The following is a 25,398-nucleotide window of genomic DNA, read 5'->3' on the forward strand; positions in this document are numbered from 1 at the left end:
GATGGGTGATTCTCCACCACATCCAAGCCTGGAGTGGGACATTTGGTGGAGAATCTTTATGGACACCAACCTCGGAGGCATCTGAGTCAAAGTCCTCAGGGACCTGGTCTGAGGATGGGGAGAAGATGTCTCAAGCCCGTTCTGGTCAATATGCATCAGGTGGGAGGCAGTGACTTTCTCTGCCTTCCCCTTTAGATCTTGGTAGGGGCAACATAGGCAAAGCCAGAGGTGCGGAGGTGGAATCTGGTTGAGACCAATGGACCAAGGCTGGCGTTGGACGAGGCCTCTTCAACTGAGCAGGAGGCAAAAAATCATCCGGGGCAGGTGGCTTAGTGTATCTCTGTGGCAGCAGCTCAGGCCCGTAGTCCTCCTCTGGGTAGCGGTAGGCCTCAGCACACCTTTGATACCGGGGTGGGTGGGTGAGGGCAAGGGTGAATACTGTCCATAATAGCACGGTACCTGCTGGTGTTGGTAGTAAGGCTCGGGTACATACAGTGTCGCATATTGACGAGGCTCAGATTCGAAGCCTTCAGTCTCATAGTAATGATGGGAGTCATACCAACAAGCCTTTTGAAAAACTCGATAGGAAAGGTGTTCCTCCAGGAGAGGCTGCCAATACCGATAAGCCTTGGGCTCGGCCGTGGACTCCACATGACAGGTGTTTTGCTTCCTCTTCCTAGGAGTCTCAGACAACATGGAGGTGGGCGGAAATATCAACGCCTGACCTGTCGCTGAGCCTGGTAAGGAACATGGGCTGGCTTGTGCCAACTGCCATACCTCAGCCAAGGTGTCTGCCCAGTCAGGGGAAAGGCATAACTGTGGTAATGGCGCAGTCACTGGCCTCGGGGGAGGCATTTCCTCATCTCCCAGCAGTATGCTGAGGCATACCGAGTTGCGCCGGGATTGAGCCAGAGACAGAGGAAATGGCAAGGCCTTGGCCATGGGCCAGGATGGCTTTTGAGATGGCTTCTTCTTCTGTACTGAGGCTGGAGACGGCTTCAGTATAGATGCCGAGGCAGTTGACCTCAAGCCCAAGGAAGATGCCTTTGCCGCCTTAGGCGAACTGCTGGCCATTGAGGGAGACTCAGAGGGATGAGCCAGCAGTGGGTCCATAACTGAGTCTCGAGCAGGGCAAAGAGACTTTTACCACAGAAAGGAATGAAGGCGCTGCAATCTTAGCTTAAGTGCCGGCTTGGTAAATTTCTTGTAAGTGGCACAAAGGGCTGGCTGGTGTTCTTCTCTCAGGTAAAATAGGAATGGCCATCTGATAACATTATTTTATTTGGGCAGGTGGTACAATGTTTGAAAGGACCTGAAGCGGCCATAAAAATGCTGAAAATGAAAGAACGAAAAATAACTCAGTTTTCCGCTTCTTTCCAACTCGCAGATCTGAAGGGAACATCAACAGTCTGAAGTCGAAAGTACCAGGAGATCCAAAGGTAAGTTTAAGTTTATTTTTTGAAGAAACGAACGCGGGAGCTCCGAAGCCGAGAAGCTGCAGCAGTGGGGGCAGAAACAGATCTGAGGCACTTGAGGCTGGGGTGGGGTTATGAGTAGCATGTGGGAGGTCCTGGCACAATGTGCTTGAGCTCTAGAATGTTCCAAGGCTGCTCTGCACAGGCACAGATTAACCCCATTAGTGTGCATTCACAGAGACCACAAAGAGCCAACTTTTTACTTCATTTGGGTGGCATAAACAATACTTATTATTTATTTATTTATTAAATGTATACCCCACCCATCTAGACACATGTCTACGCTGGGCGGCTAACAATAAAAATAGAATAAAAACAGTATAATAAAATAAAAATCAACAATAATAATATAGTTCAAGGTGGGGAAAAATAAAAAATAATCAATTGATGACAGGAGGGAAAGCCTGCCTAAAGAGCCAGGTCTTAAGTTGGCTCTTAAAAACACCCAGCAAGGGAGCCTGACAGATCTCTGAGGGGAGACTGTTCCAAAGGCCACTGCTGAGAAGGCCCGGTTTCTTGTTCTTTCTCTCCGGGCATCCCTCGGTGTTAGGACCGTCAACTGCCCTTTCTGGCTAGAATGAGTGATTTGGGTAGACCTAGGTGGGAGGAGGCGTTCCGCTAGATATCAAGGTCCTAAACCGTTTAGGGCTTTATATGTCATCATTAACACTTTGAAATCAATGCGGACATGAACAGGCAGCCAATGCAAGGCAGCCAAAGTGGGGGAAATATGCTGATATTTTCTCATCCCACTAAGAAGTCTGGCCGCCGCATTCTGCACCATTTGAAGCTTCCGCATCAATCTTAAAGGTAGCCCCACGTAGAGTGCGTTGCAGTAGTCTAATCTTGAGATTACAAGTGCATGGACCAAAGTGGTGAGCGCCTAAATATAAAGATAGGGACGCAGCTGGGCAATCCGCCACAGATGGCAATAGGCGGAGCGGACCACTGACGCCACCTGGGTTTCCATAGTGAGCGCCGGATCCAGATGGACCCTCAAGCTGAGAACCTCACTCTTCACGGTGAGAGTCACTCCACCAAAAAAGAGGGGGAGTTTCCCAAACCACCAATGGAGAGGCCACCCACCCTCAGGACGTCCATCTTATCTGGGTTCATCCTCAGTCCATTCTCCTGCATCCATTGCAGTACAGCCTCCAGACAGTGCTGAAGGGATGGAACGGCATCCACTGTGGTTGGAGAAAAGGAGACGCAGAGCTGGGTGTCATCAGCGTACTGATGGCACGAAGCCCCACGCCCCCTGATGACCCCACCGAGCTAGACATTTCTTATGTAGAAATACAATTCTTATTAAACTGGCCTGTTTTTTTCCCCTCACAAGAGCCAAAAGGACCTCTTCTTGGGATTCCTCAGACCTGGTTCAGAAGCCTCGAAACTAAGTCTTCCACGAGACTCTAACAGGTAACCACTTCTTAAACCACAGATTTTGACCCCCTTTCCCTCCAGACTCAAGAAAATTCAATTTCATACTGAATTGTTTCAGATCCCACCGCTGCTACCAATTTGTCATGTTCTTGCCTGTCCCTTGGTTGTTTCACTAAGCAAAGGCACAAGCTACATGTTGTTCAGCTGCCACTAGTTGATTACATCAACTTTATTCACTATTAATGACAGAGGTCTGGGCAACATATCATTTAAGAACGAAGTAGAAATTGTTTACTGTTACGTGACAAAAGTCCAGTCAATGTTGCTAACTCTCAACTAAGCAGCCTCCTTTCTCCCCTCTCAACCACCTCTCTCCCCCTCTCTCTCCTAAACGCCCTCCCCAGCAGAGATAGCCCTTCACCCCAGTTTAACCAGGAGCTGCGATCAATGAAGCAAAATAGGAGAAGGCTAGAGCGTATATGGAGGCACAATCTGACAGAAAACAATCAAATAGCTGTCAGGATCGCGACCAACCTTTACCAGTCTAAAGTGAAGGCTGCTAGTCGAGCTTACTTTGCTGTCTGGATAAGCGAAGCTTCCAATCAGCAGGCGGAACTCTTCCGTATAGTCCACAATCTATGGTCATAGTGACTGGCCTCCCACTAGGATCTCACCTGACCAAGTTGCAGCCTTTTTAAAATCAAAAGTGGAGGCCATCTGCCAGGATCTTACCTCCTATTTGAAATCAGTGGATCAAGCAGAGACATCCAGTGCTCCATCTTGCCCGATGAGACTTATCCACTTTCAATCTGTAATGTCAGACATGGCAGGCAGAGTGCTTAATTGCTGTTGTGCCACCACCTCCTCCCTTGACCCTTGCCTGGCCTAGCTAATCAAAGCAGCCAGGCCTATAACATCTGAATGGGTCATGGCAATAATTAATGGGTCTCTCCAGGAGACACTCATTTGGCCCATTAAGAAGAAACCGAGCTTGACGGCAGACGATATTGGCAATTATAGGCCCGTTGCCAATGTTTCTTTCCTTAACAAGGTAGTTGAGAAGGTGGTGGCCGACCAGTTGCAGACTCTTCTGGATGAAACCATTGCTCTGGATCCATTCCAATCAGGCTTCAGGCCACGGCACGGCACAGAAACAGCATTGGTCACCCTGTTTGATGACCTATTGAGGGAGGCTGGCAGGAGCAAAAATGTCTCTGCTGGTCCTCCACAATATCTCAGCCACCTTTGATACTGTCAACAACAGTATCCTCCTAGGGAGGCTCTCCGAGTTGGGAATTAGTGGCCTGGCTTTTGCCTTCTTGTAGGACCATTTCCAGAGAGTGCATATTGGAGAGAGCTTTTCGGTCCCGTGGAGCCTCAATTGTGGGGTTCCGCAGGGCTCGATAATCTCTACAATGCTGTTTTAAACATCTATATGAGGCCAATAGGGGGATAATCAGGGGATGTGGGTCTTCATGTCATCAGTATACAGGTGATAATTCTACATCTCTTTTTTTCCAACAACCGTTAATGCTGTTTTGTCCCCTGAGCGCTGCCTGGGGGGCATTCAGCAATGCATGCAGGAGAATAGACTGAGGCTGAAAACGGGCAAGACGGAGGTCCTTCCGGTGGGTGACCCAGACATCAGTGGTTTAAGAAACTCCCTCTCTTTTGGGTGTGTGTGTGATTCTTACAACCAAGAGTGAGGTTCGCAGCTTGGGTGTACATCTGGACCCACCATGGAAACTCAGGTGATGTCAGTGGTCCGTTCCGCACACTTCCATCTTCAACGAATTGAGGAATCAGCAATATGGGGTTCCAAACTAACTTCATGATGCAGTCTAGACACTCCCTACAGCAGGACTTCAGGAATAATTTCTTCTTCCACATTGTGTGTGTGTGTGTGTGTGTGTGAGAGAGAGAGAGAGAGTAAAAAGGAACAGAGCAAAAAAGGATAGGATAAAATTAACAGAGCAGTGTAACAGCAGGCAGTAAATTATCTGCAAGTGATTGATTCTAACCTATGTAAATGAGAGAAGACAAGGAAGGGAAAAATAGAAATGGACAGAGATGAAAGAAGGAAGCAACATGATGGTGTTGGCATCACTGCAAGTCCTGCCCACTTCTGGCTCTGGCCACACCCACCACCAGCATTGAAGCTTCAGTGGGTTATCCAAGAAGAAATGTGTGTCTTGACAGAAAAGTTCCTGACTCCTGATATTATAGTTTTTAAAAATTCTCAGTCTGAGAACATGCCACCTTGGACAACTCTTCCATCTCAAGCTAGCCAACATCACAGTGTTATTGTAAGGCCAAAATGAATAAACACCACTTTAGCTATCCTGAACTTCCTGCAACAACAAATTAAGGGGGGGGGAGCATATACCAGCAGGTTTCATAGCAGCAGTCATTCAAGTTCACAGCATGGGGTGAGCAGCTAGGAAGGAGAGTTAAATCACAGAGATACACAATATGTTTCAAGGTTTCTGAAAAACATTCACAAACACGGAATTACTTTCAGTGATTTACGAAGAGCACAATATATGGTCTCCTCAACCATAAACACAGGCAAGAGCAGGGAGTTTAGAAATCTACTTCTCTAATGTAATCCTGACATAAACTGGAAAAGATGTCAGGGAGATGTCTGCAGCTATTGTATCAAGTGCTCAAGTTTTTATTAGAAAGGCCAATTTTGACGATCAAAGAACTGAGTAGCTTTAGTTCATTATTTTTTTTGACCATGCAAGGCCATCCATAAGACCAGCTCAAGACTGCACTACAACAAGGCTTCCTGTGTCTAAAAGAATATGCAAAGGTGTTGACTACATGGTAAGAGATAACTCACTATCAGCTTGAAGCCAAAATCTGTGAGGAAGATCTTCTGCTAACCTGTGTTGTCATTTTGTCAATTTTGCACTCATTTACAGAGACTGGAATGTCAACAGGGCATGACAGTGTGGAATATCATCCATTGTTTCAGTTGCAACATGCAATAGAAGCCATTTATAGCCAGTTGTTTATTCTAGAATGATAAAACATATGAAAAACAATGGTGGCATGTTAGAATACTCTTTGATAATCACATTCGCAGGAAGGCACTGGAATCACTTTTAAAAGCCATCTATGGTTTTTAAATTCTATGTCATGCCTCTTTTTCCTGGCACATATAATGCCAGGATCCAAATCTTGTGAAACAGAGGCTTCCTCCCCCGCCCCATCACAGCCATGCATGAAACAAACGAAATGCTAAATGACACAAACCAAACCAAATCCCACCAACCTGTTCCAGAAGGTTTCCAAGCTATTCCTAGTAGGTGTATTAGATATAGAAGGGACTGCAACGAGTAGAAAGGGTTGTTGATTCTGGTGGAAAGAATGGGATACAGTGGAAGTATACCAGTGGATTCCATCCAGTATTCACCAGTGCTGTAAACGTCAGAAACATTTGAAACGAAATTCAAAATGTCAGGTTTACATGACATATTCTAAATCTAGAATTCCATTATATTTAACTTTTTAAATAGGTAAAATGACTGGATAGCTCAGTGATGGGGTTGGGACTTTGATTCCCCACTGTGCCTCCTTGACAGGGGCTGAACTCGATGATCCATAGGCTCCTTTCCAGCTCTGCAGTTCCAAGATTATCAGACTGCTCTAATAGCCTGTGACAAGGTTCGCTTAATACTTTTGACAGTTCTTCTTGTAAATGGAATGACAAGGAAGGAGTTTCATTAAAACAGCTTTTATTAACACAACTCGTAGTTTTGTCTTTATTTTACATAACAGTTTCATTCAACGATAACTTGGCAGGAGAACAGTCCCATAATAACAACGATTTTTCTGCATTTTCCTCTTTCAACGATACGTCTCCCTGAATTTCTTTTGATCTGTTGGAGCCCTCAGAAAACTGCTGTGGATGGCACAAATGGTCCCACAACATGGATGTCGGGACAATTCTCCTTCTGGAGGTTTCTCACCTGGTGATGGAGTTTTTGGGTGATGGACATATTTCACTGGACCTGAGCTCTTTGGGTCCATTCCTCCGGCTCCAACCCTTCAATAATCGGTTTCCCTCTTTCCTTCACATTTATTTTCTCACTGACACTTTCTTTATTCTTCTTGAGATAAGGTGAAGGTTCCCCTTGACATTTAGTCCAGTCATATCTGACTCTAGGGCTCAATGCTCATCCCCGTCTCCAAGCCGTAGAGCCAGCGTTTGTCCGTCGACAGTTTCCATGGTCACGTGGCCAGCGCGACTAGATACAGAACTCGGTTACCTTCCCACTGTGGTGGTACCTATTTATCTACTTGCATTTACATGCTTTCGAACTGCTCAGTTGGCAGGAGCTGGGAAAAGCAACGCGAGCTCACTCCGCCACGTGGATTCGATCTTACGACTGCTGGTCTTCTGACCCTGCAGCACAGAGGCTTCTGCGGTTTAACCCGCAGCGCCACAACGTCCCACCACGTAGTTTAGATAATTTTTACTTATTTCTTTCCTTGGTACAACTTAGGATCCTCTATTCCTTTTTCTTCCCAATCTTCCTCATATACTACAACTTTTTCAGTTTCTGTAGGCTTTTCGTTTATTTCAGTGGTAAGGAAATATCCACCTTCTTTTTACCCGGATTTTCCTTCTCCCTTTCCATTACTTCTAACGCCTCCAACACTTCTAACGACTCTCCCGTCTCATGCTCCTCTCGATCTCCATTCCCTTCTCCCTCACACCTTTCTGGTTCTGGACTTTTCCCTCTTGAGCTTGATTCTACCCCTTTCCTTTCCCCTCTCCCTTTCCTCCTTTGACTCTCCTTTATTTTCATCATCTCCTTTTGATTCCTTTCTTTCCCCTTGTTTTTCTCTAGACAGCTGAGGGGACGGCACACTCTGTCTTTTGTTATGACTTCCCTTCACAGAGCCCTTAATCTTTATTTTCTTGCAGCAATCCTGTCTTTAGAATTTTTCATCAAGGTCTAAATCTTGTGAATTGAACATTGTGAATGACTATGAAAGGAAAAAGGCAACATCTCAGAATTAGCAACAAAAACAAAAAAACTGATGTAGTTGTGTGGTTCATTAGTTTATTAAACTGACATTCCATGAATTAATTTGTAGAAATAATTTGGCAGCCAATGGAATCAGATGTCTCCCAACCCCGCAAATCTCAGACATGATTTTCCGTCAAAAGATGAGACAGTTCTATTCAATGTCTTCCACTGATCTGATGAAACTCTCCACAGTTAATTATTTTCTGGATTTTTAAAACACTAGTTCCTTTCACAATGGAGAGTGCAGGTGGAATAAAAGAAGCAGCTATCCAGAAGCAATCCAGTATAATCATATATGGCCCAACCATAATTCTTTAGTCAACAACTTCTCAGAACTTCTTTCATAGTGAAGAGATGCATTAAGAACAGGTTTGTCTACAAACTTCACCATGCATTTCTCACTGATAGAGGGAGACTTCTCTAGTTCCAAGAGTGTAATATTGTTTGGAGAGGATGAAACAAGAATGTCGCTTGGAACAAACAGTGTTAGCTGAGGACCACGGGCTGGCCAGTAGCGTCCTAAGTTAAAGCCATTGATCCAGACTTGTCCCTGTAAAGAAACAAACCTTTAGAAGGGATTATGCCTAGGGTATAGTTTAAATTTTACTTCAACCAAAACTGAGAAACAGGTAATTCTGCAGTATTTCTTTATTTACTAATTATCAATATTTCCTCCAGTGAACTCCTTTCAGTTTTATCCTCCTAACTACCCTGTGAGGTAGGTAAGGCTAAGAAAGGCAGGGTGACTGACCCGAGGTCACCCAATGAGTTTCATCACTCAGTGAAGAGAAGAACCCATGCCTCCTCAGGTCATAACAATGCTCTATCTACTGTGTCGCACGTGTTCTCTCCATTCTACTTTTAAAAATATAACCTGCATCACAGTGACACAAGCAGGGCATTAAGACAAACAATTAATAGATTCTGTCCATTCCATATCACAACTTAAGTTTTAAACTAGTGACTAGAAGGATATCAACCAGAGCAATCAATAAAAATTTAGACACCCTGTTAGTAATATAAGTGGACGCACCCTCAAAACAGGACAGTAGTAAATCTATAGGGCTACCGTGCAGAGAGACACCTATTAGTGGAGAGATTAACTTCTTTCTGCAATCATCATACATTCTTCAGTGAAAAATAACATGTACAACTGATTCGATTTCTCCATTTCCACAAGGACAAGTTCGGTCATTAAACAGAATTTCCCTAAATCACCCATAGCTGATGGCAATACATTAAAGCGAGCTAACATAAATGCTCTCCTATATTTTGGAATGGACAATGCATATAGGTATGGAGCACTGAAGAGTCTGTAGTTATTAATTTTACTATAGATCAATGGAGAGCAGCGTTTATTAGCTGCAGTTCTTTTTAAAATACATTTTATTAGTTTTTCAATCTACCTACATTCGATTTGTGCTTGTCAAACATTGTGTTACGTGGGTTGCTTACAATTATTCATTTTTTGCATCTTGGTGTCTTCCCAATTGTCCCCCCAAATTCCACACATCTTTCAAACATTAAAACCATTCATATATGTATTTTAGTATACAATATTCGCTACTATCATAATATTACTCTCATAGTATGTTCTCAAAATCCTCTAATCACATACTTAATAAAAGTAATTCCAGTTCCAAATCTATATAATTTGAGATGATTTAACTGACAAACTTTGTATTTTATACCAATGACGAGTAAGTTCCTAACACATAATAGATGTTATCTAGAGCATTTTATAAACATTTTCTTTGTATAATTGTTTAGCCATTTCTATCTCCACATTTTCTATCCTATCTATAAAATATCATATCTAATGCATGTTCATTAAGTACTGTTTGTTTGCCCCAACCTTATATCTAGCTTCAACTATCCTTGGACTCCCGAGTTGTGTGCCAAATGTACTTTTATGACTAGAAACAGGCCAGATGTTGATAGAGTCTCGGGCATGGATACTTAAGCTGAATTTTTGGCTAAAAATGTTCTTCACCCCTGTGGGGTTGGCTCCCCTCGTGCTAACTGATAAGTTTCAGTCCAGATGGAAAAGATCTATGAATGAGAAATTAAATAATTTGGGCCTCTCGAGAAGTGCTATTTTGTTAATGGGCTATACAAAAGCAAAACAGGAACTACGCCAGCACATCACAGACAATGAGCTGCAACACCATGTCAGCATAGCTACGACCCATCCTGGCTTTAGAGATTATGGTCAGGCATTTTTACCTGCAAGCTATTTGAATATTCTGACCCTTCCAAAATATAGAAAAGCTTTTACATTAACAAAGTTTAATGTACTCCCTTCAGTCCTGCTGGGAGGCAGATATAAGAACATTCCCTATGAAGAGGCTTATGTCCTTGTGAGGCTGGTGTGGTGGAGACGATTGGCCATGTTCTGTTGTATTGCTCCTTCTACATGGGTTTCTGTGACACTTTTATTTGTCCAATTTTGCAAAGCATCCCTGGAAGAGATGATGAATACTATACATGCTATCTGCTGGCAGACCAGTGTCCATCAGTAACGATTAAAGTGGCCAGTTTCTGTGCAGCAGCACTAGTCTGCAGGCAAGAAATGGTGCCTTAATCCTCTAGATATATACATCTATGTATGCATATATGAATATGTATGAATTGGGGGTAGGGGTATGCTCCTAACCATTATTTGTGGAATTTGTTTCCCTAAGAGTCTGCCACACATAATGTATATTATAGTTGTATTGATTGTTTAATTCCTTAATTCCTACCTTAAAAAACCACCATATTATGCCTTTACCCTGATTAGTGCTCCCTTAGTTCAATTTAATTGTCTTTTTAAATATATAAGATATGCCCCTTTACAATTCCCAAAGTTAGGTATATACATGCTCTTCAACATTGAGGGCAACCTTCCTATTTTTCCCTTTTCATCTTTCTAATTAATTCCTTCTCTTATTTGTCTTTTTTCAATTTTTGTTTCTGTCCCTCTAAACATTCTGCCATCTTTTGTGTCCTTTGAAACCATTTTGTGCATTTGATTTATCTCCAATAGATCTTTATACACTTGGTCTATCTCCAATAGATCTTCCAGGCTATTTTTAATTAATTCTGCTGGTTTTCTCCCCTTATCTTCCCTTGAAACTCTCATCGGCTCCAATGTTAAAATTGTTTCTCCTAGGTTTTCCCCATTAATTTCCTCCAACCCCTCTTCTGGTTAGCATGCACCATGCACCACCCTCTAATTTCCTTGTTCATTATTCCTTGTCTCCTGTTGACTATAATTCTTCTTCAACTGCTCCTTGAATAGTTTTGCCTCTTCATTGTGGGCTATCACTATTTCTAATATTGCTTCAAGAGTAGATTTTGTTTTCTACCAAAATTGTCCTTGTTGTGTCATTATGTTCCAGCTGTCAAAAAATGTTTTCCAAGTTAAAGTTGTCCAGATGCTTAAAGTAATCAGTCCAATTCCATTAAGCTTGAATCCAGTCTTAGACATAGATAGTTTCCCCCTAAATGACCTAAATGCTCAAGGTCCCATCCAGTTCAGCACCCAGGATACAGTTTATAAATTCCACTTTGGCTAGATTAGGCTTTCTAGGGTTAATTTGTCTGTAGTTCAGTTCCATCTTCAAAGAGAAAGAGAATTCCAAACATCCATAAAACGTTCAAGGTAATTGATTCTAGGCTTTTTCCAGTGCCTTAGATAGTTGTTACACATAGCATAAACAGGTTTTATTTCCCAGAGTTGTCGCCCATAGTGTTTTCAGGAGAAAGATTCTTAGGTTTACAATGACAAATTGATACCGAACTTCCTTCTTTTAAGTATAATTAAATTCCTAATTAATGTCCAATTTATTTTCCTTGCACCTCCTTGTGTCTCCTCCTCTCTCCAGCTTCTCCGCAGCTCAATCAGTGATTAAGAGCTTTTGTTGTTGTTTAATCGTTAAGTCGTGTCTGACTGTTTGTGACCGCAGATGAAGAGCTATGAGACGCTATTTCTGCTGCATGAATTGTCTCATCCAGGGATAGTAAATGAATACAGTTTAAAAAATGTTTCTCACCCAGTGGTAACATGATAAAATTAGGCTGATTTATTGCTTCTTCATTCCTGGCTGCCGACGATTTTCAAGCAAGCTAGTTCAGCTGCTTGTTTCCGCCCGCTGGTTGATTGGGGATTTCCTGGATCAAATGTGGGTAACCGCCGTTCCCCAGTGATCAACAGGCTTCTCCCCCATTTTACCACCTCTTCATGGTGGTTTTAACATGCTGGGGGTCCCAAATAGGTCGGAATTCAGTCCAGGGGATGGAGCTCCGTCCTCCTGCTGCTGTCTCGTTGCATCAAGCCAGAAGTCATTAGCTGCAGTTCTTAAGTGCTGTAGGTACAAATCTATTAATTTCTGAACCACAAGGGATTTAACCACATCTTCTACTGGAAGACCTAACTTAAATAGCTTCTTCTCCATCTCTCTTGACCATTGGGCAATATAGGTAAGCAGTACAGAGAGATAACTACCAGGGGCTGCTGGTAGTTATCTCTCTCTATTGCTTACTTATAGCCACCTTTTAAAGGCCGCAATCCATGCCTTGTATTCAACTAATTGAATGCCCAGTTCCAGATAGACAGCAGAATAACCCACACAAGATGGTTCTATGATTCTATGATTCTAAGATGGAAAGTTCAAGAGTTTCCTTAAGAAGGTAGACTGAAGTTTTTCAACTTAGGCATTGAATCCCAGTATCCAAATAGGGATATGATAAATAAGTTGGGCCAGAGTCTTGGCCTTGTAAAATTGAAATTTGAGATAGTTAAAATGTATATTGCAAAGGAAAATGGGAGATGTTCTTGACAACAGCACTGAGAAACTAAGTTCCCTGATCAAGTTATGCTGCATACTTTCCCTTTGTAAACCATACATAAACCTTTTATAAATTATCATGTCAAAACATTTCCTCCATACATTTTTAAAAAAACATTCTGGTTATAGGCCTACAGTATTAGACTGAGATATTATCAGTCATTTTTCACAAGGTGATAAGAGACTTCAAACCTCAAAGCATTCTTAACAAAACAATTTTCTGCTGTGGCTTTTGGAAAGGCAAAACACAAAAATACTCTCTCCTCTGCTTCCACATGAGTAAAAGGAAAGCCTTTTGCAGCGCTGTTTACTGCTGTAGTGATTGAGGCATTCAGTACTAAGGTATGCTGTATTCTTTGCTATTCATAAAGCAACTAAAACACACACAAAACTATTCAAACCACAGTCAAACCATTTAATAGTATTATTGCACAACCACATTAACTTAATGATTTTATACTCTGCCTTTAAACTATGTTTGGTTAACTGCAAAAATGGCCAGCATCCTGTTAGTTATGTTTGTCAGCATAAGGGCAATGACATAAATCACAATGGTGAATTGCCATTAGTTAAGGGGTTACCACTTATATTCCCCATTGTGTTCCAAGTCCCATAACTGGCATGCAAGCAGGAATAGAAGCAGGGATTCATTAACTAGAAGCAATTAGCCACTGTGATTTATACCACTGCAATTCGGCTGGCGTAAATAACCAATGGCCAATATGATAAAAACAGAAATTGGCTGAATGTTTTATGAAAACAAAACTTACTTTTGTCCATCCAGGAAATGAGATATAGGTGTCCTGAGGCAAGTCAGGGATTCCACTGGGAATGGAAAAATTGCCAATGTAAAAAGAAGGCTCTTGACAGGTTGATATACTCTGGATACTAGATATATCATGATTGAGGCCCTTGCCCACAGCTCTGTCAATGTCCAGGGGATATATCTCCCAACCGGTGAGTGTCTCTTCAGCCAGAGTTATGTTAGATATCAGGCCCTGCAAATAAATTTATCATAAATGTAACAGATAAGGAAGAGCAGAAATTGTTCTTTTAAATATATCCACTGCTATTAGTGTTTGGTATACAACAAAAACATGAAGAAAATTCAGGAAATATTTGTCAGGCAATCACTTTGTTTAACAAGAATTTGTCTTGTTTGAAATTGTCTTAATTTGCACTATTCCTGTTAGGATTTAATTACAGTACCATATTATAAATCAACATTTTGAAAAACAAACAACTCAAATTCATTTTCTCTACTAAAAGAAAAATAATCAGAATTTGGATCTGGATCCATAATTTCTTCTAGGACTACAAGAACACTATCGGAAATTTCTGGAAACAGCTGTGTTGGGCTTGATCTTCTCCAACAGGTTTAGCAGGGTTTTTTTAAAAAAAGGTAAAACAATTATTTTTCAGCTGATTATGCCTTCTACAGATGCAGAATACTGCCATCACCTAAAAGCACTACTGTATACTAAGAATCATACACATCAACAAAAATGTAAATCTTGTTCAATAAGGCTTAATAGCAAAGACGTGGGTATAGAACTGTGCTGTAAAACAAGAAGTAACACAGTCCACGCACAGGCTATAAAAGACACATTTTCTCTTGCTGGCCCCAAATAACATTCTGTTTAAATACATCGAACAAAATGACATTTTTCAAATGCTTAAAAATGGCACACATGAATTTTCAGGAAAAAGAAAAACACAAAGTACATTGAACACAAAACAGTCCCCTCCCCTACCACTATTTTGCCTACTCAACAAGAACTGGAATTATAGGAGAACAGCAGGGGCAGAATATTAAGAAGAACCGTAAATGCAAGTGCAGTCACCCAGAGGTTTTCTTCCCCTCTAGCAGAGTGTGGTCAAATCAGCTGGACAACTAGATTCACACCTAATTTTGCAACCAGTGTATGAGAAGAGCTTGATGGGTGGAAGAGGGGGTGCTCGCGTGATTCCTATTGCACTTCTGAATTTCCCCAAAAAGATTCTGGTCCAGGAGTAAATTTATGCGATTTTGCTCAAAGTTTAGATTATTCAATGACAGTTCAGTCTTAACTCAAAAATAGACTCTAAAAGGGACTTGTTTGTTTGGATAGCACACAGGCTTGCCAACATTCACACCTGAAGGTATTTTAGCAGATCTATGAAACAGAGCACATGTGTAAAAGCTGGCTGCTTAGTACCTGAGCATATCCTTTTTGAAGCTCCAGTTTCAGAGATCCGTTGTGAGATAAATTAATCTAGGATTCTAATCTCACCTTTATGATGCACAGTGTTGCATATGCATAAGTTTCCACATCCTGTAGAAGAACTGCAAAACACTTGAAAGCTAAACTTCTAAAAAAAAGTTATGGCTCACTGAAAAAGCTTTTTTGCATTCTTTTCTAACAGCTTGCAATGTTACTGCAAACCCTTCTCTATCATCTTTTTCTACATAGGTTAATTTTCTTTGTCTAATCCCTTTGGTGTACTTGATCTTACAGAGCTTCTACACTAGGCAAAAGTTAGTATTTCTTATTATTGTTATGGCTGCGGGGAGGTAGAACATGCTGTTATGTGAGACTAGAAGTTGCGATGTCTCTGCTCTTTCTCCCTACCCCCTTAAGCCAAAAAGAAACTCCATGTTTCAAGTAGGCAGTATTGGGGGGGGGGGGAATAGCAGAGTAATTGGCAGCCTTTTGGTCCTAAGAGCAGGGGTATAAAAATTCAAACCAGACTTCAAATTTGTTCATGACAGCAGCCTCAAGAGGGCTAACCTAACCTCTCACAGACATGTACCATCAATTTCTGGACTTTTGAAGAAGTGGAATTGAAAGCTTGCAATTTGTTTAAATGTTAGTGGTCCCATAAAAGGTATCACTCACTTTTACATTTGTCCAGTATTAACAGTGGGAGTTCAGGGAGCACAGTCTTCCACAGTATAACAAACAGGAAAGAATGAAGGGCACAGATCCATACTATACATTCTGGTTTAACTCAAGATATTTGTAAATGTGGAAAGGTGCCAGGCATGCCTCTATATCACTGTAATAGTCCCCTGGATACCTCGCACCACCTAACCAACTGCTAATACCTCCAAGGAGAGGCATTGTTTGAGACAGCCTCTTCTACAGTATGGTGTATGCCAAGGTTTTGATTCCAACAGCCCAATGGTAACTGTACGTCAATAGTAACTGTACATATTGGTAATCTATCAAATCACACGATGTACACACTGGTAAGCATCAACCCGTCTCCCACCATTTTCAACATAAGCAGATGTGATCTGTAGCATCTGTATCTGTATTACCAATCAACAGCTGTGTTGGCATGGCACACTCCATCTCTAGGCATTTTAAAGGACTACATGCTATGTCAAAAGTCTTCCCTCACACTGGGCCTGCAAGAACAAACACCACAAGCACACACACATTTAAAATGCCATTTTATCCTTAGGATGGTTATGTTTATTCCAGGCAGAGGTATACCTTGAAGTCATTGTTGAATCGTCCATAATTGACTCGGCCCATATTTTCTACCAGTAAATCCAAATATGCTCCAGCATTCCCAGTAATGTTTAGCTGGAGTAGCGTGCTCCTTTCAAGGACTCCTTGAGGTACCTGCATGAATAGCAAGACTTAAAATCTGAATCTGTAATGGAGCAGAACACAAGCTACTTTTCTATGTTTTAGCAGGTCTCTGTTTTTAGACATATCTGTACTTCAAAGGAAAAAATTAGAAAGAACTTATTTTGCCCAAATTTCTGTTAGCTCATAATTTGAATTAGGTGAATACAATGATATTTAAAGTAAATCTTTCATATTTCAAGATTTTTTTCTGGGTGAAGAAGAAATAACTATTTCTGAGGAACCTTGAATTCTTTATTTTCTGTGGTCAGGAAGTTTAAACGGCTGACAAAAAGCTAATAATAAGGCTGGCGGGTGTAGTCAGAAAAGTACTGAAAACAACTTTTTGAGTATTCTAATCTTTCTTTTCAAAAAGGTCAAAATACAGTTGAAATGGAGGGGGAAATTGCTCAATTTCCCCCTCCATTTCAACTGTATTTTGACCTTTTTGAAAGTGTCTTTATTACGTCCTAATTTGCTGGCAAATGCTCCTAATATACAGTGGTGCCTTGCATAGCGATGTTAATTGGTTCCAAAAAAAACATCGCTATGTGAAACCATCGCTATGCGAAACACCATTTCCCATAGGAATGCATTGGAAACCAGTTAATCCGTTCCAATTGGAACGGATTGCCGTTGTTAAGCGAAAAAACCCATAGGAAACATCGCTAAGCGAAACAATGTTTCCTTCATTGGAATGTATTGAAGCTGACTCAATACATTTCAATGGCTTTGCGAAGTCAATTTTTGCAAAATTGAGTAGTAGGCATCCTTCAGTCTCGAAAGACTATGGTAGCGTGCTCTGTATGGAGGACTTGGAACAGCGTCTAGTGTGGCTGAGGAGGCCAATTCGAGAGTGACAATCCCTTCCACACTGGAGACAAATCCAATCTGTCCCCTGTCCAGCTACCTGGTTTTGCTTCCTTTGTGACTTCCTCTTTGCCTCAGCCTGCTGGACAAGGGTCTCTTCAAATTGGGAGAGGCCGTGATGTACTGCCTGCCTCCAGGCTGAACGATCAGATGTCAGAGTTTCCCATCTGTTGAGGTCTATTCCTAAGACCTTCAGATCCCGCTTGCAGATATCCTTGTATCGCAGCTGTGGTCTCCCTCTGGGGCGATTTCCCTGCACTAATTCTCCATATAGGAGATCCTTTGGAATCCGACCATCAGCCATTCTCACAACGTGCCCAAGCCAGCGTAGACGTCGCTGTTTCAGTAATGTATGCATGCTGAAAATTCCAGCTCGTTCTAGGACTACTCTATTTGGAACTCTGTCCTGCCAGGTGATACCAAAAATCCGTCGTAGGCAACGCATATGGAAGGTGTTCAGCTTCCTCTCCTGCCGGGCACAAAGGGTCCAGGACTCGCTGCAGTACAGGAGAGTGCTCAGGACACAGGCTCTATAGACCTGGATCTTGGTATGCGTTGTCAGCTTCTTATTGAGCCATACTCTCTTTGTGAGTCTAGAGAACATGGTGGCTGCTTTCCCAATGCATTTATCCAGCTCGACATCTAGAGAGAGGGTGTCAGAGATGGTTGAGCCAAGGTACACAAAGTCATGAACAACCTCCAATTCTTGTGTGGAGATGGTAATAGAGGGAGGTGAGTCCACACCCTGGCCCATGACTTGTGTTTTCTTCAGGCTGATTGTTAGTCCAAAGTCTTGGCAGGCCTTGCTGAAACGATTCATGAGTTGTTGGAGGTCTTCAGCAGAGTGGGCAACAATGGCTGCATCATCTGCAAAGAGGAAGTCCCGCATGCATTTCAGTTGGACTTTGGTCTTCGCTCTCAATCTAGAGAGATTAAAGAACTTTCCATCTGATCTAGTCCGGAGATAGACACCTTCTGTTGCAGTTCCAAAGGCATGCTTCAGCATGACAGCAAAAAAGATCCCAAAAAGTGTTGGTGCGAGGACACAGCCCTGTTTCACTCCGCTTCGGATGTCAAAGGGATCTGATGTTGAGCCGTCAAAAACTACAGTGCCTTTCATTCCATCGTGGAAGGACCTGATGATGTTAAGGAGACGAGGTGGACATCCAATCTTGGGAAGTATTTTGAAAAGGCCATCCCTGCTAACCAAGTCAAATGCTTTTGTAAGGTCTATGAAGGCCACTAAGAGTGGCTGTTGTTGTTCCCTGCATTTCTCCTGCAACTGTCGGAGGGAGAATACCATGTCAGTGGTGGATCTATTTGCTCGAAATCCACACTGTGATTCCGGATAGACTCTGTCTGCAAGCACCTGGAGCCTCTTCAGCACAACACGGGCAAGCAGCTTCCCTACAACGCTAAGAAGAGAGATACCACGGTAGTTATTGCAGTCACCCCTGTCACCTTTGTTCTTGTACAACGTGACAATGTTTGCATCCTTCATGTCCTGTGGTACTCCACCTTCCCTCCAGCAGAGACAAAAGATTTCATACAGTTCGGTGATGATGATCTCCTTACCGCATTTCAGCACTTCAACAGGGATGTTGTCCCTTCCAGGTGCCTTGCCAGAGGTGAGGGAATCCAAGGCCGCATTTATTTCTGCTAGGGTTGGTTCGCTGTCCAGCTCTTCCAAGACAGGCAGGCACTCAATGTTATTTAATAATAATAATAATAATAATAATAATAATAATAATAATAATAATAATAATAATAATAATAATAATAATAATAATAATATAATTTATTGTCATTGTAAGTATATACACAGTATATCATACAACGAAATTCACAGACACCCAGAGACCAGACACATGCACACACATAACATTCCCCAAACACTCCCCACCCACTAGAAATCCCCCACTAAAAATACAAACATCTACACCTCAGTCCAAGTAACACAGTCCAACTAATTATTCACTACTGGTGGTCATTATTATTAATTGCAATTATAGCTCTAGGATAAAAACTATTTAGAAAACGTGTGGTCCGAGTCTTAATTGTTCTATATCTTCTGCCAGACGGTAACAGTTCAAAAAAGTTATAAGCAGGATGGGAAGAGTCTCTCAGGATGCTGTGTGACTTCCTCAGACAGCGGGATGTGAAGATGTCATCCAGGGTTGGTAGCTGGAGCCCGATGATATTCTGGGCAATTTTAATGGTTCTCTGTAGAGCTTTTTTGTCCGCTACAGAGCTACTCCCAAACCATGCCAGAATGCCATAAGTTAGGACACTCTCAATGGTGCTACGGTAGTAGGACAGAAGCAAATGCTGTGATAAATTTAACTTCCCGAGCATTCTCAGGAAATACAGCCTCTTCTGTGCCTTCTTTATTAGCATGTTGGCATTTATAGTCCATGAGAGGTCCTCTGAGATGTAAGTGCCCAGAAATTTAAAACTACCAACTCTCTCCACTTCCTCACCGTTTATGTACAGTGGTAAATGTACATTTCTCTTCCTCCTAAAATCAATTATGAGTTCTTTAGTTTTTTTGATGTTAAGTGTGAGATGATTTTCTTTACACCATAGTATCAATCTTTGTACTTCCTTTCTATAAGCAGACTCATTGTTCTTATTTATGAGCCCCACCACTGTCGTATCATCCGCAAATTTAATAATTGCATTGGTGTTATATAGTGGGGTGCAATCATGTGTGTACAGGGAATAGAGGAAGGGACTCAGCACGCAGCCCTGGGGAGCTCCTGTACTTAGTACCAGGGTAGAAGAATGGTGGGATCCCATCCTTACTGACTGTGGCCTATCTGTCAGAAAATCCTTTATCCACATGCAGATCTCCTGAGGTAATCCCAGGTTGATCATTTTTAAAAACAACCTATTTGGTAGAATGGTGTTAAAAGCAGAGCTATAATCCACAAACAACAGCCTTGCATAAGTTCCCTGTTGTTCTAAGTGGCTCAATACAGTATGGAGTACGATGGACACAGCATCATCAGTAGATCTATTTCTCCTGTATGCAAATTGCCATGGATCCAAAGAAGGTGGAAGACTAGCCTTAATGTAATCCAGCACCAATCTCTCAAAACATTTCATAATAACAGATGTTAAAGCTACTGGTCTATAATCATTGGGAGATACCACAGCTGACTGCTTCGGGACTGGCACTATAATAGATGTCTTCAGGCAAGTGGGGACAGAACACTGCAACAAGGATAGATTGAAAATATCCGTAAAAACTCCAGCTAATTCTGCAGCACAGCCCCTAACAACTCGTCCCATGATTCCATCTGGTCCAGCTGCCTTTCGAATATTAATATTCTGGAAAGCGCGTCTCACATCTGAAATCTGCAGTACTAGTGGTTGTCTGTCGATGGTAGATTCTAGTGATGTATTATGGACAGTAGGTGCTGGAATAATGGTTGTTCCTGTTTCCACCTCAAAACGGCTGAAAAATTGATTTAACTGCTCAGCCAAAAAATCACTGCTGCTACACAGACTGTTTTTGTTACTCTGACCAGTGATTTGTCGTAGGCCGTGCCACACTCTGCGAGTGTCAGAACTTTCAAGGTGTTGTTCAATTCTCTGGCTGTACATAGCTTTGGCATCCCTAATGCCCCTTTTCAGTTTAGCTCTGGCCTCTCTATACTGTAGTTCATCACCAGAATGAAAAGCAGTATTTCTGGCTTTTAATAAAAGGCGCACTTCTCTATTTAGCCAAGGCTTGTTGTTAGAAAACACTCGTACTTGTCTTGTAGTAGCAATAACATCGATGCAGCTTTTGATATAAAACAGTACTGTCGAGGCATAAGTATCAACATTGTCCTCCTCAAACAGTGTCCAATCAGTGCTCCTAAAGCAATCTTGAAGTTGCTCAGTTGCATCCACTGGCCACACTTGTATTTCTCTAATTGATGGTCTGATTCTTTTAACAAGGGGTCTGTACGATGGAATCAAAAAAAGAGATATATGATCTGACTGTCCCAAGCTAGGCAATGGCTTCGTCTTATATCCATGCATGATGTTACAATATACCTGATCCAAGGTATTTTCCCCTCTAGTGGGACAGTCCACATACTGATAAAAGTTAGGGAGGACGGTCTTTAAATTGGCTTGATTGAAATCACCTGCTACCACCAGCACTCCATCTGGGTAGGCCTGCTGCTGTTTGCTGATAGCAGTTAACAAACAACTCAAAGCTGTGGTTGTGTTAGCATCAGGAGGTATATATATTGCTGTTATTATAACAACATTAAACTCACGAGGCAGGTAAAAGGGGCGGCATTTCACTGCCAAATACTCCAAATCAGGAGAACAGTGAATGTCCATTATTTTAACATCTGTGCTCCAATTATCGTTTGTGTAAACACAAACCCCTCCACCTCTGCTCTTCCCAGATTCAATAGACCTGTCTGCTCGATGTACTCTGCGTCCTTGTAGTTCAATTACCTCCCCTGGGATGGAAGAATCAAGCCATGTCTCTGTAAAGATCATAACGCAACAGTCTCGAATATTTTTCTGTAGGGAGATAGTAAGTTCCAACTCCTCAATCTTGTTGGGTAGAGATCTAACATTTGAGACAAAAAGACTTGGCAATGCAGGCTTGTGAGGATTTTTGCCTAACCTCACTCGTAGACCAGCCCTGCAACCTCTTTTCTGCTTGCGTTTTCTCCGTGTTCTTTTCTTCCTGACAGGGAGAGCAGGGGGAGTAACCCCCCGATATGCAGGCCGTCTTAAAAGCTCAGCTGGGATGTTGTAAGTTGAGACCCTCGATTCAAAGTTGCAACAGTCTCTGCCAATAGATAATAATTCTTGTCGACTGTAAGTTACTTGTGCCTGAGCACGTAGAGTCCATAATAAGGACCGATCTCTGGAATGCCTAGCCGCTGCAAATACTTGCGCCGCCATCTTGACCAACAGTTTAATGCTTCTTCGGTTACTACATTCTTTCTGGAATATAGCTCGGAGTAGTGCTGCACCCAGCGTTCCATCTGCTGTGCTCGGTCCTGGATGATCACACCTGTAGTAGACTTCAAGGGAGCAGATTTCTTCTGTAATGGACCTAAGGCCTGCTTGATACCATCATACATTCCTTTGATGTTACCTGTGTCCGCTGCTATCTGTATCTGAGAGCAAAGCTGAAGCCAATAGTCATTGGAGCATCTCCTGGCAGCCTGTTGGACTTGGCTACGAGCGGCTCGAAGAGCTTGCAGGTTGTACTCGCTAGGACAGGCTTTGTATGCTGCTAGAGCTCTTCTCTTATCCTCAATGGCTGGCATTAACTCCTCCGAATGGGCTTCGAACCAGTCAGCCATCTTTCTGGTCTTCTTGCCGAAGGTGGACAAGGCGGTGTTGTAGACAGTGTTCTTGAAGTGTTCCCATCGTTCAGGTGCATTTACATTAGCTGGACCTGGAAGGGTTTCCTCAAGTGCTTGGGCAAATTCCTTCACTTTTCTTTGATCGCGAGTCTTGCTGTTGCAAAATTAAGTGTGTCATAAAAGGGTCAAAAATGGTTTTAAATGCTTGGATTAGCTTCTGCACCCTCTAAAACGGATGCAAAAGTTAATTTGGCTTTGATCTGACTTTTCGTTAATTTTTTCTGAATTTTTCCCCCCAACTTTTGACAGCTGTCAAAATCTGACAGCTCCATTATTTCCTATGGGGGAAGAAAAAATTCACAAAAAATTAATGAAGACTCAGCAACTGTTCTAAATTCTTGGGTTCGTTAGAGGACCCCCTAAGTCATGTGCAAACCTGATTTGGCTTTGATCTGCACTTTCGTTAATTTATGGTGAATTGTTTTCTCCCCCATAGGAAAGCATGGAGCTGTCAGATTTTGACAGGTCCATTGGTTCCTATGGGCCAAAAAAAAAAATTCACAAAAAATTAACGAAAAGTCAGATCAAAGCCAAATCAGGTGTGCACATGACTTAAGGGGTCCTCTAACGAATCCAAACATTTAGAACCGTTTTTGACCCTTCTAAGACACTTTTTAAAATGAAAAAAGAAACATCGTTAAGTGAAGCAGGGGACCTAAAATCGCATTCGTTATGCGAAGCATGGTCCCAAACTTCGCTAAGCGAAAATCGCCCATAGGAAACATCGTTATGCAGAGCATATTATTTTCTAAAAAACACATCGTTATGCAAATTCATCGCTAAACGAGGCAATCGTTAAGCGAGGCACCACTGTACTGTGTTCTCATTCGTCCCTTGACTTCCCCTAATTAATATTGTCTCTTGTCATTGACATTGTGACACACCTTCAAAATATAGTGCAAGGTTAGGGACAATGGCGGGTGTGATGATCGCTCCACATCACTCATGCCATTCATAGTCATGAGCTGATTTGCATGAGCCTATGGGAGGACTGGAGAGGCAGAGTCAACAGCTACATGAGGTTTGGTGGGAGAAGGAGGAGTCAGAGATAAAGTTAGGTTACCTACCTGTAATCATGGTTCTTCTCGTGGACCTCTGTGAATTCACACAAATGGATTTAATTCTGCACCTGCGCAGGATGTTTGGAAAATTCTAGAACTTAGGAAAAAAGAAACAATTTAGTTCCTCCCCCTAGGGCATGGGCTCCGCCTCCTCAACCTTCCTTTCAGTTCCCTAAGTCCACCATTACCAAGAGTAGGTACCAAAAAGAAAGGCAACATGATGGATAGAGGGGAGGAAGAGAGGGATGTGTGAATTCACAGAGGTCCAATAGAAGAACCATGGTTACAAGTAGGTAACCTAACTTTCTTCGTAGTGGCCTCTGTGAATACACAGAAGTGGGTGAATAGCAAGCTTAGTCACCAGATGGAGGGCTGTCACGGTAGCAAAGATGACAGTATCACCCTTCCGAATGCAGCATCATTTCTGGCTCTGACATTGAGGCAAATGTCAGAGGGTTAGATCAAGTAGCTGCTCTACAGATGTTCTGTATCTGTATGCCTCAGTGAAGAGCGGTCGATGTAGAAACTGCTCGGGTAGAGTGTGCCTTCAAATGGTCTGGTATCAGCTTGCCTACAAGTTGGTATGCTAATGGAATTGTTTGTACTATCCATCTCAATAATGTCTGAGAGGAGGCATGAGCACCCTTGTTGGGTCCGTGATAGCATAAGAATAGTTTAAGAAAACGTCTAAAGTGCCTTGTCCTATCAAGGTAGAAAGCGAGGGCTCTTCTCACGTCTAGTGTGTGAAGCTTTCACTCAATCGGTGTGGACGGAGATGGGAATAATGTTGGAAGTGTAACAGACTGATTTAGATGAAAGTCTGATACCACCTTAGGTAGGAAGGAGACGTCCAGGTATAAGGTAACTTTGTCCAGATGCATCTGTAAATATGGAGGGTCTGATCTTAGAGCGGCCAATTTGCTGGCTCTTCTCGCAGAGGTGATTACGATGAGAAAGGTGGTTTTGAGAGAAAGTAGTTTCTCATTACAGGTGGCCATGGGTTTGAATGGCAGTTTGGTAAGCGCTTCCAAGACCAGTTGAAGGGAACCACTCTGGTACAATTCGTTGTGATGGAGGCCTGATGTTTTGTAGGCCATTGAGTAATCTTTTGACAGTTGGATGAGACAAAAGTTTAATAGACCAGGAGCCGGTAGGTTGGTGGGCTATAACAGCTGAGACATATACTTTGATCGTAGAACAGATGTAGGATGAAGGTAAGTATTTTTTTAAGGGAGGTTGGGACTGGTGTGAGTCCCTTGGATTGAGTGAATTTGATGAAGGATTTCCACTTGTTTGATAGAGTTGGGAAGTGGATGGTTTCTGACCATGGTCTAGGATTGCCCGAAACTCGGGAATATCCTCCACGCTGTCAGGTGGAGAGATTGGATGTCTGGATGGAGAATGAGCCTGTCGTTCTGGGAGAGGAGAGTCGGTATCGAAGGTAGGCGAAATATTTCCCTCGTTATCTCCTTGAGGTGGGTGCACCATGGTTGTCACAGTCACAATGGTGCAATGAGTATCGCATCTGCGCAGTACTGGATGATTCTGATGACTGTTTTTAATAGCATAGGTGTAACAGGCAGCCCTGACCTCACCTGTCCGTCACAGCTGGGCAGTGAATCATCAGCCAATGGGGTGATGGAGGGTGGGGCTGAAGAGGGAGGAGTTGGAAGAAAAAGGGGTGTGAAGAGAGTGTGTGAGATCAGAGCAGGGGTGTGTGAG

The 25,398-nt window shown here is 42.4% G+C and overlaps 1 protein-coding gene across 2 annotated transcripts in view; it reads right to left on the reverse strand.

The window, feature by feature from the left end:
• Window positions 1-7,919: 7,919 nt before the first annotated feature.
• Window positions 7,920-25,398, reverse strand: part of GLB1 (galactosidase beta 1) — a 79,225-nt gene continuing 61,746 nt past the window's right edge. For both annotated transcript variants that reach the window (XM_073003559.2, XM_073003558.2), the window contains 3 exons: window positions 16,218-16,349; window positions 13,506-13,733; window positions 7,920-8,453 (listed from right to left, as the gene is read on the reverse strand). In XM_073003559.2, the coding sequence (XP_072859660.2) occupies window positions 8,193-8,453; window positions 13,506-13,733; window positions 16,218-16,349 (621 nt within the window). In that variant the 3' untranslated portion in view covers window positions 7,920-8,192. The remainder of the gene's footprint in view (window positions 8,454-13,505; window positions 13,734-16,217; window positions 16,350-25,398) is intronic.

The sequence above is a fragment of the Pogona vitticeps genome, chromosome 6 (assembly GCF_051106095.1).
Source record: "Pogona vitticeps strain Pit_001003342236 chromosome 6, PviZW2.1, whole genome shotgun sequence".
Taxonomy (NCBI): domain Eukaryota; kingdom Metazoa; phylum Chordata; class Lepidosauria; order Squamata; family Agamidae; genus Pogona; species Pogona vitticeps.